A 23,602-nucleotide genomic window follows, 5' to 3' on the forward strand; every position below is an offset into this window, starting at 1 on the left:
TTAAAGAATCATTTAGTAAAAATAATTAGTCATATTTTTCCTAAGTAAATTAAACCCTAGATTGTTAAAATACTCAGTGGGAGGAAAGGATGTATATGATATGAGTTCCTTGCACCAACCTAAGGAACTCATCTCTTTTTGCCTCTAAAAAATTTCTAGGGTAATACTTGTCCTAAAAAACCTTCCGAAATTTAGGCCATAACAAGGCGCTTGAGTTATTCCGTCTAGTGGATACTACCTTCCACCACTTTTCTGCCCCCTTTTGCAACAGGAATACCACCAACCTGACTTTGCGGTCTTCCGGATAGTTCATCACATTGAAGCACTTCTCTATTTGGTCCAACCATACCTTTGCTTCTGCAGGATCAACAGTTCCCTCGAAAGCCGTAGCCCCAAGGGCTCGAAGCCTCTCAATGTCGTACTTCTTTTCTGGGTCAGCCTGTACTGTACTTATACTGGCTTCTAAACTTTGGGCAATTTTTTCGAACACCCTGTCCTCCAGCTCAGGATCTACTCTGACCGGGGGAGTGCTCGACTCTCTCTCAGACGTCGCCTTCTAATTTACAGGTTCTGGGGTGTTTCTCTTGCTTACTCTTGAGTTTCTCTCGACTTTAGGTTAACGGTCGGTAGGGTCAGTGTTCCCACTCCGTCTGCCACCTCTTCTCGACATATTTACCTAATTAATAGTACATATATTAGGGACTTTAACCACTCAAACTTGGACATATGCATGAACTCTCCCTCATTCCCAAACCTTATGCTCTGATCCCAACTTGTCACACCCCCTCCCAGTTTACCCTCTAAAATCAGAAGAAGATATAACGGTAGCAATTACCGACCTAGGTGCCAACACTTACTGCCTAACTTAAATGAACCTGTTTAAACCTGAATATGCAACGACTTGTCACAAAACACATCCAAGAAGTTAAACAGTGTAAGTCTTAAATACAATTCAAAAACAAACATATGTCCAATGAAAATAAGATGACCAAATAACAGAATTCCCAAAGAAAACAAGTTTCACAAGTCCCCAACTCCTTTCCATCAAAACAATTTTAACCTAAGCTTCTTCTTAAGGCCCCTCAAACTTTGGGTGGCAAGCTGCAGCGGATTCAACCGCGAGGGAACTGACTACTACTTGGAAAAAAAAGGGAAAACATTTAAAAACCGTGAGCTGGTGAGTGACACATAGAAATACATTTCTTCTCAAATCTTTCATATGTTTAAATGTAAAATAAATGATATGCTGGAAAATAACCTCAAGCAGCTCGCATAGTACCATACATTAATCATAGCGATATGATCAATCATACTATCAAACCTTAGTTGAGAGCGAGCATTCATAGCATCCATTCAAGATTGTGAGACCCATACTTTGGTCCCTTAATGGAGACTGTGGCCAGGAGACCCATACTTCGACCTCTCATAAAGAACTGCCTACGTGCACGTGGATTATACTAAGTACTGTCAACACCTTAGGTACTTCCTCGGATACCTTCTATACCTTTGATACCCGGGGCATTAGAAACATAACATTCATGGAAAAGTACGAGCATCCTTATTAGTCAACATCCATGCTTCACAATTAATAACATGTAGTTGCTCTATTTTCATACATTCTTAACATACTCTAGGATTAACAAAACTCATTTAAAAACACAAGTATAACTTTAGTTGCTTAGAAAACCCATGAACATTAGCATGAGATTCATTTGAAATGCATGTCCTTTTTGTGAACATGTTTGAAAACATTTAGTCACTCACAAATCCTTGGGCTTGGTTCTTCCTAAGCTTTGTAGGCCTCCTCAATGGACGTAGTTCCTACACATCAAAGAATAAGAATTTAATTCCTATTTGGCCTTCCTTTTGAGACTACTCTTTTAACTAAGCTCATACTTGGCAAGAGATTGCCCAATCGTCCAACATTCTCCAGATTCAACTTCTAACGTTAATGACTTGAAAACTAGAACCCATTTCATGAAAGCTTCTTCTCCAAACATGTTCGAAATTTTGTTACCAATGTTACCTCAAAGTTTCAGCATGAAACTTCTTGTGATTTAACATGGGCCCTCGAATATTTCCTGGTAGTCCTAACAAAAATTCTAGGGTTAACTTCCCAAAATATCTAACTCGAACCATAGATCTTTTCTTGCTAAGGTTCCTTCTACAAAATACTTAAGAAGGTGTCTACGAGAATACTTTAAAGTTTTGGTTTGAAAATCCAAGTAGTTCGGTCTAGATCTATGTTTCTTCATCGAGTGTCCAAAAACGCCCGAAAATGAAACTCTTGCACTTTCTTCCTTCTTCGACCTTCTTTTCGGTGAGATCTCCCTTCCAAAGGCTCTATTTTAGCAACTAGACTCGAAGGGCTTTCCAATGTTACCAAGTTTGCCTGGTTTGCTTGAGTGAAACGTCAAAAGCGAGCCCTTGAAGTTCTTTTATTTTTTATACTACTGTCCAGTCCTTCACCTGAATCTCCCTAAGCCACCTCACCCAATAATGAAGATTAAGGGCCGAGATTAAGCCATCTATCCAAATAACTAAAAGAGAAGTCTAAAACTGAGCATTTAAATCTGATTGTTTCGAGCAACTCGTTTCTCGCTGGGGAAACTCGATGGGGAGATGTCTTTACTCGATAGACAATTCTAGGACTCTCTGTCAAATACTCGATGGAAGTACTCGCTACTCGATAGGGAACTCGACAATAGGAGCTCGCTCAACACCCGCTCCCACTCGATGCTCGAACTAGACATGTGAGCCTTCCTCGCTCACCCTCGACACTCGCCTTCTTCCTCGCTCATATATACTCGACACTCGACAACATCTACTCGATGCTCGACCCTTCTCAATTACGTATACTCGACACTCGCCTTCTTCCTCGCTCACTTATACTCAATGCTCAGTAGAAAATACTCGATGCTCACCTGGTGCTTACTCGATGTTCAAGCATCCTTCAGTACAATGAACACTTAGCCAAAATTTCCCTTGTAAAGCCAGAATGATATGAACGAGAGCTAAGCTTCCTTACTTAACCATTTTCCTCCTGCTTCTAACTCAACTTTTACTTTGGGATGTACAATTCCAATCTAATTTAGATACTTAACCCAACATTTTGCTTAACTTAACAACAAACATGGTTAAAAAGGAAAGGTAAGGTGCAGATCTTACAAGTTTGGTGGAGCATCAAGGGTGCATCGTAGACTTCACTATGGAAGCCGAATACCTAGCTGCTTGTGAAGCCACTAAAGATATTGTTTGGCTTAAAAAGTTCCTTATTGATTTAGAAGTTGTTCCAGATACGTATTACCTATCATACTTTATTGTGATAACAATGATGCTATGGCAAATTTTAAGGAACCTAGGAGTCATCGAAGAGGGAAACACATTGAGCGAAAATATCACTTGATTCGGGAGATTGTGCATTGAGGTGACGTGATTGTCATGAATATTACTTCGAAGCATAACGTTGTTGATCCGTTTACAAAGGTTGTCATGGCTAAAGTGTTTGAGGGTCATCTAAAAAGTCTAGGTCTATAGGATATGTGACATATTGTCTAGGGAAAGTGGAAGAGGAGTGGACACCTAAACAATTAATTAAATTAATATAACAATTCAAAGGAATTGGTGAAGGCCTTATGCAGAAGTGTGGATCGTTCCCAATTTTTGTTTTTCATACAATCCCAATTTACAAAACAAAAAATTATACATTATACAAAAAAAAAAAAAAAATACAACATACTTTTGGAAGAGAGAATGAAATTAGGATTAGAAAAGAATCTTACCCTTGAAGAATTCACACTCTTCATGAATTTCTTATTCTCTCCAGTCCCGAACAATCACAAACCAAATAATCTCCAACGAGGACACCACTGATGCGTGAAATTGTGATGTGTTATGGTGTGAGTTTGCGGTGATGTGTGTTATGTGGTGATCATGCAAGTTTTCCTAACAAGGCCCAAGTATAAGCCTTCTTACATTTCCTGGTAAGTCCAGGGTCAAACATAGGGACTACTAAGTAGATATGAGACAAACTCTTCGATTCTATTGCAGTGGTAAATAAATGAAGTGGATGGTGTTTTGATTGAGATTTTTCCTATGCGACGAAGTTGAACGCAGAGTGATGAAAGCGTAGAGTTACACTAAGTATGCAATGAAGGGTTGAGAAGGGGTTTTGCTAACATTTCCTAAGATTGTACACAAGTTATGTGATCATACTACACACAAATATAAATACTACATTTCTCAATGCAGAATGCCACAATACCTATTTCTAGGATGCATGTGATGCATATGCGAAAATATCGATAGAACTTATTTCTAAGTTTCTATTCTTGCTTATACGATCTAATCTGACTTTTTCAAGCCTAGATTCTATCTTTAGACTACTCTCTCAAGTATGTCCAAATGCACACATAAGACAAAGTGACCGCATACCACCAATTCTATTTCTAGGGCGCATGCGATGTGTAAATAGTAGATAAAACTTATGTCTAAGTTTATACTCTTGCTCATGCAACCTAATCTGACTCTCTCAAGCCTAGATTCTAATCCGACTCTCTCAAGCCTAGATTTCATCTTTAGACTACTTTCTCAAGTACGTCCAAAGGTGAATGATACATACATAAGACAAGATGATCGCATAAAATGTAAATCTTAAGTCATGCTAGCTAAGTACTTTTCAACCCATTCAGAAATTTAGCTACTCATGCGTGGTATGGTGAGATTGAACATATAGTGAAATGAAGTTTCCATTTTCTGCAAATAAAGTACTAAATACAAAATAACAAATGGAATTGAGAAATAACAAGTCTGGTAAGCAATATCTTACTTCCCGTGGCCTTTTACACTGCTCTTTTATCACTTCAACTCTGTTCTCAATGTGAATTCTTGCTTTCGCAAGGGTTGGCCCTCTCTCCTTTGTACTGATTTCCGGCAGTCTCTCAATCTGTCCGGGAGCAATTTCTCCTGGCTTTGCTCGTTTTCTTGCTCTCTCCGTCCTCTATGTATATGTATGAGTATGTGCGTGAACAGACTAACTGACTAACTTCTTCTTCTTTCTTTTTTTCTCTCTGGTGGCCTTCAATATTTATAGATTCCAAGGTGAAGCAGCTTTTCTTACAATGATTGCAATGATGGGCGGCATTAATTTCCCTATTCTATTGCGCCTTTTAAAAGTCACCGAAAGTTCAATGTACTTGCTACAGTGTGGCGACTAAATTCGGAATCGACCATTATCAGCTTTACGTCCCATCACGATTTATTATGTTGTCACATTGATGCGAGGTCTTTATGTGATCACCATTTGAGAAACTTCTTACGGTTGCATGTCTTGCTATTGCAATTTCAAACGCGCTGTCGCATTGTGCCTTTGGATCACAATTTCATATGTGTCATCGCATTGTTCGTGCATAAAATAGGTAGATTAACTGCTTTTATGCGATGAGCACTCGCGATCGCAATTCCTTTCAGTTTAGCGCTTTCGGACATGATATTGCCTATTTTACCACCGCATTCTCTCATTGTTTTACTTATTTGTGCTGTAATAACTTGTATTTTTACCAATTATCAACCACCAAAAAAGAGTCTCATGTATTCTCTATAGGGGTTGAGAATTTCAGGAGGTATGAGCTCTGAAATCTTTTTAGAAGAGAAGATGATTTGAGAGGAGGAAGAAGAAACAACCCTTTTTTTCTTCTCTGTGTTCCTAGAATGAAAAGAACAAAAAAAAATATACAGAGAACTATTTTGTATTCTTTTTTTAGAAGAAGATTAACTTCAAAAAACTAAACAACCCCCTTCTCACGTTCTGTGTAGAGAGAAAAACCAGGGGAGGGAGTTATAACTCCCTCCTTTATTAAATTAAAAAATTAATTTAATTAATTAAAATATATATATTTNATAACTACTTTATTGTATAATATAGAAATGTTATACTATATGTTATATCAAATATAACACATAACCTATAGTTTATATATTGTATCAAATACAATATAACATATAGTTTTAATCTCTCAACAATGCATGATATTTAATGTAAATCACATTTATACTAAAATTTAATTAAATGAATCTCATACATATAATTAATATTTGAATCATATTCAAATATTTAATTCCTCTCGAAATAAACTTTATTATAATGTATCAAATATATTATATCAATTATATCACATATAATTAATTTAATTAATTATATCATATATAACTAATTCCCTCAATTAAATTAAACAATTCAAATTAATCCAAAATTGATTCTCAATAATCCTTGTTGAGCTACAGAGGGGACCTTATAGACATGTAGATTGAAGCTCCTATGGTACTTGGATAATTAATTAAACTCTTTAATTAAATTACCCAACGTCCATTAACTGTCGGTCACTCCACTAAAGACTGATAGCTGCACTCTTCGCACTACGGATATATTTTTGTATCAATTGGATATAACAGTCAACAGTGCGATGACCCTTCACAAATAGCTCGTAAGTACAGCTGGCCCCAAATTACCATTTTGCCCTTGTAGTTACACCTAACTCCTTAAATACTACTGATCCCTCTAATAAATAATAAGTCATAGTCCAACTATGACCAAATCCCTCTCGAGCCAAGATAGGGTGTGGCCACATTGTTCAAGCCCCTAGAATCAGCCTTTAAAGGAGCAATTTATCTACTTACCCTGATATCAGGGAATGAGTGAATTCCGTCTTGTGTAGCTGTATTATCAACCCCCCCAATCAGTCGAATCCCCAAAATGGTAGGCATATTGAGTTGGCAATCTGGTCACTCTCACCCATGTAGATCAAAGGACCACCTTCATAGGCAAGAGTTCACAACTCACTCAGGATTCAAGTCATGTCACCTATTTGGTCATCCTGGTGAAATGTAAGTCTCTACTATTAATGACATTATATAATGAGTCTAGTCATTTCGTGATCTGGTCTTATACAAAAATCTTTGTATAGGATACCCCTGCTCACATGTCTCCACGCGAATGATCAGGATCGGATCATTTGTAGCACTTTACAACACTTGTAACATCTACAAAGTGGGTTATATCTGTAGTGTTACTAGGATAAGGTTCTCAGCCCTATCCATCTACTACAAACCGTTTAGGTTATCATTTAAACATGATCCACTCGTATGTCTCTATATACATGTTTAAATTATATAAAATAACCTTTGATCTTAGTTTATTGGATTGAATGTATGCTCATAAAATAACAATTACTTTATTAATAACAATTTGTTTATACAGAGTCTACAAATTACGAGAATACAAGAGAGATTTAGGACACCAATCCCAACAATCTCCCATTTATTGTAAAGTTGAGGGAGCCAAATGTACAATATAAATAAAGTACAAAATACAATAAACTAGGGCATACACTATACCTCAGTAATATAAGGATGGATGAAGAAAATTTTAAATATCTAAAGAGCTTGAAATAATGCTGGAATATATTTAAAAAGATGAACATGATTGGGATCTATAAAAATTAATAGGGACAGGTTCACTACAAAACTATATTAAAAAAAGATTTTTTTCTTACGAATTTGATGCTACCATTGGAAAAGCTCGTGAGATCCAAGAACATCAATTGAAACAACTTTTAAACTTACTATTCTCTCTAAGAAGTATGATTTACAACATTAAGATAGGGGCTAAGAAGAAATTTTCAGATTTCTTTTGTCTATCTTGAAGGATAAACGGAAAGCCACTTAAATAACTTAAGAGACAAGGTTTATGAAAAGTGATCAAGCTCTTCTTCTCTCTCCTCCATGCATTCACGACCATGTAGTCTTTCAATGAAATTTTTGGCTCCTCATTTCACCTACCTAAACTCTTATTTACCTTAGGGTGAAAGCTCAAACTGTTGGGTTAAAGAAAAACTATACTATGGTTGAAGTTAAGTTGAGTTTTGACTAAAATTCTTCCTATTTCCTTTGTAATCTCTTTAACCAAACATCAATGAATGAATTTAAACTCTTACAATTTTAAATATCTAATTATCTTGTTTTACATTCTTAATAATTTATGACAAAAATTACAAACTACAAAAGTTGTAAATAACAAGACCATGCATCCACTTAATTAATATCACATTCTTATCAAGTTGATTAATCTTCTACTTATACTCATTCTTCTCTTCTATATTCAAATAACTAAATATAAATATAACTAAGTTACTAATATTTACTGTGAATTTTTAAAATTATAATAATGATATACAAAAAAGCATTAAAATCGACTTTGAACAAGAATTGTATAAATTAAGCTTGATAGCTCCCAACTAACTTAAATTAAGTTTAGAATGGATCATAAACTAAATTTAAAGAACTTATTACACTAGTTTATCTAAATTAGAAAAAGCACAATAATATTATAAAATTACGAAATACCCTTAATGATTATTCGGGTCATTGCACTTCGGCCTCCATTGAAATCCCACGTGAAAAATCCTAAAAAGAGAAGAAGGTTATTTATAGAATTCGAAGTAGCGCTGTGATGTTACTGGATAACTCTCTAGGGGCAAAATTGTCTTTTCACTCCCTTGAAGCTTTGGTTGCTCAATTTCAAGTTCGATAGCTCCAAATCAACCTCGAACAACCTGCAAAGGTTCGAAATGCATGATATGCTTGAAAATTCTACAAAATAGACATTTAATCATATTATACCCAACAAGCAAAGGAGATTAAAGATATAAAATTAGCTCTTTTTGAGTGCTATCACTAAACTTCGCCCTGGCAAAATTCTTTTTATGAAGAATTTTTTCATTAGACAAAATTGATTTCCTTTAGGAATCCACCTTATTCATATACTAAAATTTCATTAAAATCCTGTTGACCTTAAGGGAGAAACTTGCCGTAATCAATCAATAGAAAGAACAAACAACATTGATTAAATTAAGGTCACTAGTTGTTATGCCCGTTCACCATGCTTTCTCCTTACCCTTTTTGCTGCTATCTCTAGACTCTGAGATACAATAACTTATTGATAGAGAGATATTTTAGCTTGTTGATAGTGAGAAGCTTATAACTTGCCAGACCAAGATCGAAAAAGAGCAATATCAAACTGAATAGAATATTTTGATCCGTTTACATAGTATTAGAGCCCTAGATTAATTAGGATTTTGTGAACCTTTAGGTTAAGAGTCTGAGGCCAGTTTTTTTTTTTTCATTTATGTTTTCGTGAAGTGACTCTGCATCTATGTTCACTGCCATTGTCGTTAGTGCCATTGATGCCAGTCATTATTGTTGCGAGTTTGGTCTATTTGTGTCATTTCCTTTTGACACCAATCATTCCCTAAGGAAGCCCAGATGTCACTTAACCTTAAATTTGATATGACCAAAAATCACATTAATCAAGCATCTCATTTGTTGGACGCACAAATGATTATAGAGGAAATAGAGAGATTGGATCAAATATCTCCAAAGGTTCTTCCAATACTCAGTAATATACTTCTAGGAAAAATAACAATGGAAATCAACCACAAGAACATAAGGAGGATAACCAATAAAAGAGTGACAAACCAGCACTTTGAAGAGGGCAGGAAATCCTCTCCCAAATTCTCAAATTAGAAAATCCCACTAAATTATCCACATCCTCCTCTCGACCCATTCCCTCTATTCATAACTAAAAAGTCCTAACAAACATACTAACTAATTAGTAATATGTCCCTCTTAATAATCATATTGATATTCTTTTAATAATCCTATTATTTTCCTAACCAGAGCCTTACATAATCAAATTGAAATGATGGTGTCTGCTGTCAATGTCATAAATCAAGTCATACGGAAGATGATTGCAAGAAATTATTGTCTCCTTCTGCTGTGATTATTGCATATTTTAGGATCCTAAGAGAACTCTTGGTAAAGGATGAGAAACTAGAGGCCTCTACATCTTTGAACTACAAATACCTACCATCATCACATGTTGTAGAGTGTTGTCCCTTTGAAAAACATTGATCTATGTAAGCTGGTAAAAGTTATTACAAGAAAAAAATCTCCACTCCTTCGAACTCGTGCACACTTGTACTTTTGTGATCTTAGTTATATATAGTCACTCTTGTGGAAGGGTGTTTACATATATCTCTTCAATGTAACCCTTGGCTTTTGCACAATTAATCTTAAATTCATCATTTGAAGCTAAATAACAATAACAATTACCATGCAAGAAAAGACACAATGTAAATGTGTTACCAAATTTATAAATGGAAAACTACTAGAGATTTGAAAAAAAAAAAAAAAAACAATAAACTAATAATAGTGACCATTTTAAAATTTATCTAAAATACAGAGACTAAATTCACACAATTTTGTATATATGACTCGCAACCGAAAAAGTGCAAAAGTATAGGAACTAAACTCAAATTAACCTTTGATTTTTCCCCTCTCCAATGATGCTCTATGTGTAATTATAGTTTTCATAAAAATCTCCATAGTTGTACGTTGATCAATCCTTCATCCAACAAATTTATCTATTTTCTGAAAAATGAGTGATTGATTAAATGTCAAGTAGATTGAGAATAGATTATTTGCATTATTTCATACACACAACTGTGTCACATTGTTGAGAAAATAAAATTGATAGAAAAAAGAACGTTAACGAGGCAACAATAAAAATCTAAACGTTTGTTAAAATAAGAGTGAAAATGAAAAATAAGAGTGAAATTCAATAGATGAATAAATCTTTTATTGAAGTAGTTGGTGATACGACAAATATAATACACAAGATGGCAGTAACCAAAAATACACGGAAGTTCACCCTTATAGTTTAATTGAATCCGAAAATAAATTTAAGAAACAACAAACGATGAAAAACCTCAAAATCTCAACACAATCCAACCATCTGCCTTATTTTCAGTAAATTTAACAGCACTGAGAATAATAAAATACCTGGGCCGCTTTATTGTGATTGAAACTATTTATTTGTTATACATGGTCCATTTGAAGACTGACAAGACCTGAGACCCAAATGGAAGGAGAAAGGATTACAGAAGAAACCAACAGCAGTAGAATCATTCTGTGGAGATGGAAACTATTTGTTTCCCAATATTGCGACCGCTAAAGAGTCCAATCAAAGCTGCTGGGCCGCTCTCGAGGCCATGAACCGTGTCCTCGACATAGGTTATCTTCCCTTCTCTGATATAAGACAACATTGCTTCTAAAAAGTTGGCATTAAGGTGGAAATAATCATTAGCAATGAAGCCTTCCATGCGGATCCGCTGAGGTACAAGACGCATGAGATTATGCACGCCCTCCAACTGATCAAGGTTGTATTGAGATATCATTCCACATACTGCAATCCGACCATGAGGCCTCATGTTTAAAAGCACTGAATCAAGTGTCTTCCCTCCTACATTTTCGAAATAAATATCTATACCTTCAGGGAAGCATCTGCCACCAAAACAACATGAAAAAATAAGGTTCCATTAGAGATTATGAATGGGATGTGAAGTCAAATACTAGACTCCATTTAGTAACAATTTCGTCTTTAGTCTTCTGTTTTTAAAATTTAATGTTTATTTTCTCATAAATTTTCAATTATGATTTTCATCTTTGTCAAAAAATCACTTGAATTCTTAATAAAATTCTACGAATAAAAAAAAGTTTTTGAAACTACTTTTTTTAGTTTTTGAAACTTTGCTTAGTTTTTTGAAAACATAAGTTGAAAATGGATAACTAAACATCAAAATCTATGGTGGAAATAGTGTTTATAAGCTTACTTTTTAAAACCAAAAGCCAAATGGTTATTAAAGGACCTAAAGTATACAAATGAATCTTCATTACGAAGGGACTACAGTTTCCTATTTATTCAGACGGTAGTCCGTCGGTCCATCAATGTTTTTAAGATGTAGATCATGTAAAAGTCTGTCAGAGATACTACCGCTTTAGTGCTGCATCTAAGTCATGTTCTTCCTTGTAGTTGAGAACCTCATCAAATCCGAACTTGTTTTTCAGCAGCTCAATCTATGTCGGGTATACATATAAGACATGATATTGATACTTCAGTAGAATGTATAGGGAGAACAAGAATTTATTGTTAATGGATGTTAATGAGTTTCAGAAAGTACAGGTTGCAAAACTAAAATAATCTAAAAAATATAAGGCCCTTTTCAAAACTCTAAATTACAACTGTGGTACTTGATTTAAATCTTACTCTAGTTTCAAAACTTCGAAGCTTATCTTGTTTTTCCCCTAACCTTGAAATAAGTACATTAACAAAACAAGTAATAAGATTAAGAAACCAAATTAAGATTCAACAAGAAAACGTACATATATCAATTAAATAGTGATATATAAAAAATAATGAAGAGAACAATTGCATAGATGAATAAATATCACAACATCTTGAACAGAGAATAAACGGTTTTCTTAATGCATGAAACTGAATTTCGTCAGAAAGGGATACTTGGGAGAAAGAGGATATGGAAGCAAGCTTTAAAACAGTGGCTCACCTTCTCTCTGCTTCCAGCACTACCAACAACATGACAACCCATCAACTTTGCTAATTGGCCAACAAGTTGACCAACTGCACCAGAAGCTGCTGATACAAACACATATTCTCCCTTCTTGGGGGAGCATACTTCATGAAATCCAAAATAAGCAGTTATACCGGGCATACCTGCAAAAATTAATCATATTTCAAATATAACATTCAACCAATGAGAACTGACATTTATCACTTTCTCAAATCGAAAGTATCATACATGATTAATGAATAACGTTTCACCACGAAAACATGCAGACAATCCTCATACTTTAATTTTGGTTATGGGCTTCATAGTGTTGCAAATTAGGAAGAAACAATGCAAAGTTGTGTGTGGAAAATATTGTTCCAAAACCCAGTCATCAAACTCAACAATAAGAGTGATACTTGCATGCTTTGGAGTTATAAATCCAAGTCAAGCTCCTGCATCATCTATACAGGAGTGGCATTCTCCATATAAAGCTCAAGAAAAGGAACAATGTAAATCGTTCTTTTTCTAATACCCATGATTGTTCAAACATCTTACGTGCACCTCGATTAATATCACGGGACAAATCACATGACGCTACAAAATTTAAATGTCAACTCGTAGGATATTAAATCCTAGATAGCTGTCAACCATGGATTAAACCCATGATCTCTTAGTCTTCTATCAAGGCGATGTTGCCTTATTTACTACAAGGTCAACCATGATAGTTAAGAATATTGAAAAAAACAGTAGGTGGTCAATTATTCAGAGCAGAAAATTGAAAATTCAGAGCATTCCAAACGGAAATTATACCAAGAATTCCAGTATAATATGAGAGAGGGACATCAGTATGGTGGATTTTGACGAGTTTTCCAGGGTCCTCCACAACAGAGTACTCTTCCCATTTCAACATTCCCCAAACTAGATCACCTTCATTGAAGTCCGAGTGAGCAGACTCCAAAACTTTAGCAACTCCATATCCAAATAGTAACTGCAAAAGTTTCGTTTTGCGTCAGAGAATAAGACGAAAACCTATAAAAGTTCAATGGTCAATCTCAGTATAAAATTGAATTTTCCTGCATCTGAAGTTTCAAAGGAGAGAGAGAGGGAAATTACAGAGCCAGGGGAATAAGAAAACGCAGAGGATTGATTTTTCATGAGCATTCGCATGAAGGGATCGCAAGAAAGAAAGAGTGTTTTGACCAAAACGCCATTTGAAGCTTGAGGAAGCTTCAAGCGGATGGTAGCAGTGGTAATGATGAAATCGGATTCCTTAGGGAAACCACTAACGTAGTCCCGAAATAGCACTTGCTTGTTCTTCACTTCCTCGCCTATGTCCGCCATTGCAACTTTCCAGCACTCCCACGGACTCGCAAAGGCAGTCAACGGGTGATATTCGATAGCGACTGAACCTGATATAAACCATTTACGAACTCCAAAAATAATAATAATAATAATAATAATAAGCTACAAGTTGTATTAACTCTGTCGTCGATTGGGCATGAAAGACGATGGAATATAAAAATTCCAAAATCCCCATTCAACGCATGCAAAATTGTAGGGACGGCCCGATGAAAATTAGTTTTTTTTTTTTTTTTTTTCTTCAGAAATAAGGGGAGCGAGTGAGAAGGAAGAAGATTTCTGACAGTAAAAAAAGATAATAATCTATTTTGATCCATCGTAGATGAAGTATTTTGTTATTATTTATAAATATTTTCAACCGTTTTATCATTTAAAATAATTTTTCATATTATATTATTGCATGGGAAGAATACTTCCAATACTCGGTGATATTGTGTAGAAGTTGAAGAAGGGATTGTGGGTGGGTCCAAAGACTGGACAACGATGCCCGAAGCCAGTATGGCATGTCATGTGCCACCCAAGAACTCCGAGGATATTCTATATGAATCGAACCCTCTTGAAGATTTCTTCTCGGCTTTTCTTTTGGATATACTCTTGGGTTGGCCTCATATACTTTTATACTTCCATGACCGACCTTTATGGATTAGCTTTCATGATGCTTATTGATCCTTTGATCCAGCTTGTGAATTGATCTCTTTAGTCGTTATAGTTGACTGAAAAATATTAAAAAAGTGTTTTCTTAAGCTTAGAATTTTGTTGGTTTTATTATTAATTTGTGTTTGTTGATGTTCTTTTATTTTAAATTTGTAGGAATTGTGAATAGGAATGAGCTAATTTGAGCATGAAATGATGAAAATACTCCTATGGTAAGTCAAAGTTTGACCTGGGGCAAGAAAATGAGTCAAAATTGATGAATTAGAGCAAAAAGAAGTGTGGATAGCGTGCTATGACTAGAGAGACCACAATAGGGTAGTGTTGCAACACTATGGTAATTTTTACGGTTGTACTTGATTATTTGACAGCACCACAACACTATTTATGGCACTGTGGCGTCATCCTCAGTTTTATATATATGTGTTTTTACCATCGAGATTGGGCAGGCTAATTTTATAGGAAGTCTTAGGTTTTAATTAGAGTTCGACTAGGCCTCCATCGAGAGTTGATTTTTGGGCAGAGACGATAACTTGGAACTTTAGAGAAGTTTATGATCAAGGAGATCATTGGAGAGTAAATCTGACTTTGAGGACAACAATCAAGAGTCCACCTTGCTTCTCTTTCCCACTTGATTCTTTGATTTTCTCCATACTTGGAACGATATGAACGGTCTTAATTTGTATCGTACCATAAATGACTAAGTTCGTAGTTCTTAGAGTTCTTGAATTAATTTTTGGATTGTTGCAAACTTTATTAATTGTTTCTTAGATTTGATGAATGCATAAATTAATTTGGCATGCTTGTGTTTATTTTAAACTACAATTGGCCACAGTTTGAATGTTGATTACTTAATGTCTTGCTTGAGAGAGAGGATGTTAAGTTAGATCTAGCATATTAAACTGTTAATCAATTGTGCACGAAAATGATAGGAGATTAATAGAAATTGATAATTAAGGAACTTATTGTTGCACTTAATTAATTAATTGCATGAATGTGTAATTAATTAATTGCATGAATGTGAATTAATGGTTAGGAGTTAGAAATGGTTGAGCTCCAAAGAGAATACCTAAATATTAGACTTCTAGGTCTATAGTTAACATTTAATAAATCTAAGGGTTAAACAATTAATTTAGTCAACCCAATAACAAATTCATTATCCTAAGACGTGTTTCTGTCTAATTTTGTCATGTTACTACTATTTATTTGCTTTTTTCACCGTTCGATCTACTAGATAAAATTAGAAAAATCTCTAAATAGTTAAAAGTATATAAAATCAAATTTCTGAGGATGATACTCGGCTAAGGTTGTTTTAAACTATATTATTACTCGAACGCGCGTGATCATTGATCTTATGAGTTGGCCTTCATATTTAACCAAATAACTCCTTTTCTAATGGCCCATTGTATCACCTTATAAAAAGCCCAATACTTTAGCCATTTTTTTTTTTTATCCAAAACAAGTACCTACTTCGGTAATCATTTCTTTTTCACATCTATACTAGAGTTGATGTCTGTGGCATATTTTGAATGCTTAGTTAAAATCATCACTCTTACACTTACTTACTGATACACATTGATGAATTTTACTAATCGAAATCTAAATCTACTAATGTTTATCAATATCTAATATTGATAGTTTCTTAAATTTTGTTATATTTTATAAATATTTTTAACCATTTTAAAATTTTATAAATATTTTCAATATTTGTCATTTGAAATAATTTCCCCTTTTGTAATGCTATAGAATAGTTTGGAGATAGTGCTTCCTAATTTTATTAACGTAGTGGCTGGTTGTCTTGGGTAAGAACAAAAACTCCCATATTTTAGCGTTATAGTGTTTCCAGAACCACCACCACTAAGTTGTTTTATTTCAAGTGGAAAAAAAAAAAAATTACGTTTTCTAAAATGTTAGACCACTTTTTTAAATAAGAATTATAATTCAATTTACCATAAAATTATAATTTAGACAACAATTTATTTTAATCGTGGTGTAAATGTTAATTTTCAATGGTGGTAATTTTTAGGCATGAAGATACACATTAGACCATGGTATTGTAAAATGATGGTCTAAAGTAAAATAATAATTTAATTATAAATTATAGTTCACATTTGTTGTGGTATAATGTAGTGGAAAGCTAATTTTTACACCACAGTTTTCATTAACCATCGTGTCTTGCTAATTTTTAAATCACAATTTTGAAACTCCGTAGTCTGTAGCATATTTTTAAGCCATGATTTTATTGATTGTGGTGTCTAGCTTGAAAAGCAAAATTAGATAAGGAGAAGCAGGGGACCACAAATTAAGCCCACGAAGGGTCCAAAACAATGATGAATGCGTGCGAGATCTGAGCGTCAACAATACGTTTAACTATAAATATATTTTGGGTAAAATTGATGTGACAATACGAAATATAAACTAAACTAAGAAAAGTGATAATCAAAGATAACAAAAAAAAAAGTCCATCCACACAGAGGGTGTTTCTCAAGCTAAATCTTCGTTTGCATTATTCTTTTGTATAATAATATTTTCTCATTGAAAGATCCTTATAATAATTAAAATTGAGAGGTGAAAAGGAGGTTTTTAGGCTTAATTTTTAAAAACTAAAAAAAAAAATCAAATAGTCATTGAATAGGATCTTAATTTTATTTATTTTTTTATATTTTCACTACAAGAAATTTGGACTTTAATGTCGGTTGGAAAAATTAAGAACGGATGTATAATATCGATTTTAAAAAAATAGATCTTTAATGTTGGTTTTCAACCGACATTAAAGATATATTTTAATTAGAATACATTGTCGGTTTAAAACCGACATTGTAGATGCCCATCACTACAAGAATTCTAGGCTTTAATATCGATTGACAACCGACATTAAAGATAGTGTTATTAAAGCCCTTTAATGTTGGATTTCTTTAATATCCGTTTTAAACCGACATTGAAGAGGGTGTACAATGTCGGTTTAAAACCGACATTAAAGGGCTATAATAACACTATCTTTAATGTCGGTTGTCAACTGACATTAAAGCCCTTTAATGTCGGTTTTAAACCGACATTGAAGCCCAGAATCCATGTTCGTTTTTTCAATTATTGTCCATTTTTTTAAATTCCGTTGTCGAATCAATTTTTAATATTGGTCAAAAAGTTAAAAACAACATTATATGTCTCGTGTTGGGTCAGAAAATATCCGTCATTGTTTTTTATTAAAAAATATTTAAAAAAATTGTTCATTGTAATGCATGCTTGTTATATTTTGCATGGCAAGCCAACAATATTTGTCTTCCACCAATGAATTTACTGAACTCAAACATGAAATATACCAATAGACAGAACAATACACTCTTCCACAAAACTAAATACAAAGTTACCTGCAATGAAACACACTTCTATAATAATTTATCCACATACAAGAATTAATATTTTCAATCCATTCTATAAGTACTCATCAAATATGAAATAAACATACTAACCAACATTTGTATATCGATAACACACTTTCATAGAACAATAATTATAATTATCAACCACCTCTATATTTCAATAATCATTCCTCTTATTCACAAATATCAATTAGTACTTCCATGAATACTTACACCAAATATCCCATAAACAAAAAAATTATACATAAATCTTCTAATGAACAGATCATGGTTAGATAACACTTCGTCTATCCACAAACCAACGATTAGTACTTCGGATTCATTCTAAACTTGCATATTTTACTCAAAACTTGTTAAGATTCATTCTAAGCTAGCATTTACATTTTATTGAGACAAAAAACAAGAAATACATCCTTACACAAATCGGCCAACAAAACTTGTCCTTGGGTATATGTATTTTTTGTATTGAACTACAAAAAGAAAAAAAAAAGATAAACTCAATATAAGTTTACATCATTTATTAAATTAAAGCTAGTATATAAAACATAAATAATTTACGTACGAGGCTAGTAATGGGAGTATTAGGATTATGCACTATTTCGTGTATATACTTTTGCACATAGTACCCACATCCTACAGAATCTAATTGATGGGGGCACTGCATATAAAGAAGTAGAAAACAATTATACTTATTTTCGAGTGAACATAAATTGTTAAAAAATGAATGCAAATTTACCTTTACATGTTTTCATTTTGGAGAAGACCGATGGTGTTGGAGATTGTGCTTGGCTCGCCATGTTTTCAATCCACTAAATAGTTTGAAAACATTAGTTAAACATAAATATTTCAATTAAGAGCTAAGAACGTTCAATTACACTTACATATTTATAACTCCATCAAAATCCTCTTGAACCTTACTTCGAATAGAGTCCAAAACATAAACACAATTGTCTTGTAGATTGATTACAATCAATATCTAATGATAACTATAATAAGCAACAATTTTAAAATATTAGTATGCGTATAATGCAAATTAAAAATAACTAAAGAACTTGTATTTACTTACCCTGTGTTATATGGAATAAGAACTAATTAGTCCAAATTAGCCAATTTTAGTTGGTTGGCTAAATTTCTGGATCGAATGTCTTGAGACTTCACATGTGGCAATATTTTTGCTTGATCAATTATAAAAAAACTTCTTCGTAATATCACGGCCACATTCATCCCAAAGATACCTAAACAAAGTAAAAGTTATTATTTAAACATGAAACAAAATATACATGAATAAATCTAGATGAGTAATACTTACACAAATATGTCAAAATACACATGTAAATAAGTGGATGAAGTTTCCTCTCCACAAATTGGACATGCATGATATCTTTTAATCATACAACCACACAAGTTACCATATGCAGGAAAATCATTAATGGTCCATAATAAAATAGCTTTAAGCATAAAACGTTGTTCTTCATATGCATCGTAACATTCTACCCCATCTTTCCAAAGTTTTTTCAAATCATCTACTAACGGAGCTAAATAAACATCTATGTCATTTTCCAGTTGTTTAGGACCAAATCTTAGTGCAGTCAATATAAAAAAATTTTGCTTCATGCACAACCATGGAGGTAGATTGTACGTCACTAACATCACTGGCTAACAACTATATCTACTACTAAGATCTCCATGTGGATTTACCCATCTGTCGAAAGAGCAAGACGAAGATTTCTATGTTCTGACCCAAACTCTGGCTACAAATTGTCTATTTTTTTTTTTCTAAGATAGGGCATATTTGGGATCTTTTAATAAACCATCTGTTTCTTTTTTTTAGCATGCCACGCCAATAAACTTGATGTTTCGTTACTTCGAAACATTCTTTCAAATCTTGGAATTGGGGAGAAATACCACATGACTTTTGTTGGGATATTCTTAGCCCTTTCCTTTAAATTTTTATGAAGCTTCCATCTTGATGTACCACAAATGGGGCATACATTTGCATTAGAGAGTTCTTTTCTAACCAAGCAACAATTGTTGCTACATGCATGAATCTTCTCATATTTCATTCCAAGAGTACCCGACATCTTTTTTGCTTCATAATTAGAAGTTGGAATTTCATTAGGACTAGGTAATATGTCATGAATTAATTCCAACAACTCAGTGAAACTCTTATCGCTCCATCCAAATTTAGCTTTCAAATTATATAACTTTACCAATGTAGATATTTTGGTAAAAGTTTTACAATTTAGGTATTATGGTTTCTTCGCATAATCTAATAATTGTTCAAAATTATCAAATTTTTCATTAAAATAGTTGTATGTAGTCTCAAACATTCCAATTGTGCATCAACATCAACATCATCCTCATCAACTTTGTCTCTTTCACTAGTAGACACATTTTCATTGTTTCTCTTAATCGGTAATGATTCACCGTGAAAAATCCATGTCTGATAACTTTGATCTATACCATTAAAAAATAAGTGATCTCTTATTGTGTTCACATTTAGAGTCTTTGCATTCACACACTTCAAACATGGACAACTCATGACATTCGGTATATTTGAATGTTGTAGACCATTTTTAATAAACATCTCAACCCCTAAACCATACTCAGCTGACATTCGATTCATTTTCATCCATGACTTCTCTATGATTGTAAAACATGTAGCTTAATCTACAAAAAAAAAACAAAAAAAAACAAAACAATAACGAGGAAAAATTACATTACCGTAAGCTTGTAAATTTAACAATAATCAACAGGAAGACCTAAAACATTAACAAATTGGTTCTGATATACACTTGAACCACACCAAGCAAGACTATCAACCAAGTATATGTTATTGAACTAATTTCATTCTAATTTTAACAGATTTCAAGAAGCTTAATCATTGGAATAAAACATAAAATTAATAAAATAACAATTGAACCACACCAATCAAGCTTAATCAACCAAGTAAGACCAAATTAGTTTATATATAATTGAAAGAAAAGGATTTTGATATACACTTAGACCACAACAAGCAAGACTACCATCCAAGTATATATCCTTCAACTAATTTAATTCCAATATTTCAAAATTTCAAGACGCTTAATTATTGGAACAAAACATAAATTAATGAAATAACACTTGAACCACACCAATCAAATTTAATCAACCAAGTAAGACCAAATTAGTTTATATATAATTGAAACAAAAGGATTTTGATATACACTTGAACCACACCAAGCAAGACTATCAACCAAGTACATATTTTTTAACTAATTTCATTCCAACATTAACAAATTTCAAGAAGCTTAATCATTGGAACAAAACATAAAATTAATTAAATAACACTTGAACCATACCAATCAAACTTAATCAACCAAGTAAGACCAAATTAGTTTATATGTAATTGAAAGAAAAGGATTTTGATACACAGTTGACCCACACCAAGCAAGACTACCAACCAAGTACATATTTTAGAACTAATTTCATTCCAACATTAACAAATTTCAAGAAGCTTAATCATGGAACAAAATATAAAATTAATGAAATTACTTGAACCACACCAATCAAACTTAATCAACCAAGTAAGAACAAACTAGTTTATATATAATTGAAAGAAAAGGATTTTGATATACACTTAAACCACACCAAGCAAGACTACCGACCAAGTATATATTCTTCAACTAATTTAATTCCAACATTTCAAAATTTCAAGAAGCTTAATCATTGGAACAAAACATAAAATTAATGAAATAACACTTGAACCACACCAATCAAACTTAATCAATCAAGTAAGACCAAGTTGGTTTATATGTAATTGAAAGAAAATGATTTTGATATACAGTTGACCCACACCAAGGAAGACTACCAACCAAGTACATATTTTTTTAACTAATTTCATTCCAATATTAACAAATTTCAAGAAGCTTAATCATTGGAACAAAACATAAAATTAATGAAATAACACTTGAACCACACCAATCAAGCTTAATTAACCAAGTAAGACCAAGTTAGTTTATATATAATTGAAAGAAAATAATTTTGATATACATTTGAACCACACCAAGTAAGACTACCAACCAAGTATATATTCTTCAGCTAATTTAATTCCAACATTTCAAAATTTCAATAAGCTTAATCATTAAAATAAAAATAAAATGAATGAAATAACTTTAAATTACTAAATTAAAAATTCACATGAAAATAAAATTTTACCTTTCCAAGCAATAACTTAAATAACCCACAAACTTGAAGAGATCCGAACCAGAGCTCGAAGATTGGAATGCCAGCAAGCACCGAACCTTGCGAACAGAGTTAAGACAGCAGATCTAACAAAATTACAATGTCGACGACCGGATCGGAAGACCCACGAGTAGATCAAAAAAATAGACGACCGGATCGGAAAAATCCACAACTAAATCTATAGATCCACGCCGGCGACCCACCTCTACGTTCAAAACCAGCTGGACAAATGGCAAGCTGACCCACTGGAAGAACAACCACGACTAACAACCACCAGAAGAACAACCACCGGAAGAACAACCGTAAGAACAAAGCCCACACGACGACACAAACCAACCGGAGAACACCCGAAGAACACCCACAAGAAGAACAACTAGAGAACACCCATGCAAAGAACACCCACGTTCCGACGAAGAACACCACAAGAACACCCATGCGCTGATGAAAACCAACCGAAAAATAACCGGAAGAACAACCATGACGAACAACCATCGAAAGAACAACTGGAAGGACAACACCCACGCGATCACAAAAAAACAACCGGAGGACACCCACGACGATGACCCACCACCGGAAGAAGCCCACGACGACGGAGATCCAAGCAACCCCGGTGACGACGACGATTGGAAGTGATTTGCACGACCAAGCTAAGGAGAAGAGAGGGTTTGTTAAGAGAGAAGTGAAAGGAGAGAGAAGATTTGATATGAAATGAAGAAGATATTTTTTAATAAAGTTTAAAAAAAAATATGAGAGGCCTTTAATGTCGGTTTTAAACCGACATTGTAGCCCATTTTCAATGTCGTTCAAAATCGACATTAAAGATCCATTTTTTTAAAACGACATTATACATCCGATTTCACTTTTTTCAACCGACATTAAAGTTCAAAATTCTTGTAGTGCCATTTATTTTTTTCCCTTTCATAAAAAATATCTTCGCTTTTTCATTTCTCTATCTTTCTTCCCCTCCTTTCTCACTTTTCTCCTCCAAACCCTCTTCCATTTGACCAAATCTAACTCTCATTTCTCACTTCTCTCCTCTAAACCCTATTCCATTTGACCAAATCTCACTTATCTTCTTTCTCACTTCGCTCGTGGAAAGGTGTAGATCTCACCATCATCAGCTCCATTCGTCAAGTTCGTTCGTGGAGGTGTCAGCGTTCATATCTGTGGTCAGCTCATCGCTGGCATTCAAATCTACGGTCGTACTTTCAAATCTAAGGTTCACCTCGTTGCCGGTATTAGATCAGCGATCCGATTTGAGGTTCACTTTGTCACCGGCATTAGATCTATAGATTTGGTCGTGGGGTTTTCAGATCCGATCTTCTATTTTCCTGAACTACTCGTGGGTCTTCAGATCTGGTCGTGTAAGTTCGTTGTTCAGATCTATTTCAATCTTTGAACTCTGGGTCAAATCTGTTCAAGCTTGTGGGTTGGGTGAAGCTCTTCACAATTTTTATGTGGGTTGAGTTATGTGCTTGCTCCAAAGGTAAAATTTTTATTTTATATTTCTTTTCAATTTAGTAATTT

At 33.8% G+C, this 23,602-nt stretch overlaps 1 protein-coding gene across 1 annotated transcript; it reads right to left on the reverse strand.

Moving 5' to 3' along the window:
• Positions 1–10,740: 10,740 nt before the first annotated feature.
• Positions 10,741–13,894, reverse strand: LOC120077478 (2-alkenal reductase (NADP(+)-dependent)-like). Its single transcript, XM_039031360.1, has 5 exons — positions 13,575–13,894; positions 13,272–13,449; positions 12,459–12,625; positions 11,888–11,970; positions 10,741–11,397 (listed from the first exon to the last, which is right to left on the reverse strand). Exons 1-5 carry the CDS (start codon positions 13,800–13,802, stop codon positions 11,019–11,021), a joined length of 1,035 nt encoding a protein of 344 aa, XP_038887288.1. The 5' UTR covers positions 13,803–13,894; the 3' UTR covers positions 10,741–11,018.
• Between the last annotated feature and the right edge of the window lie 9,708 nt (positions 13,895–23,602).

Source organism: Benincasa hispida, chromosome 5 (assembly GCF_009727055.1).
Source record: "Benincasa hispida cultivar B227 chromosome 5, ASM972705v1, whole genome shotgun sequence".
NCBI classification, from domain to species: Eukaryota; Viridiplantae; Streptophyta; class Magnoliopsida; order Cucurbitales; family Cucurbitaceae; genus Benincasa; species Benincasa hispida.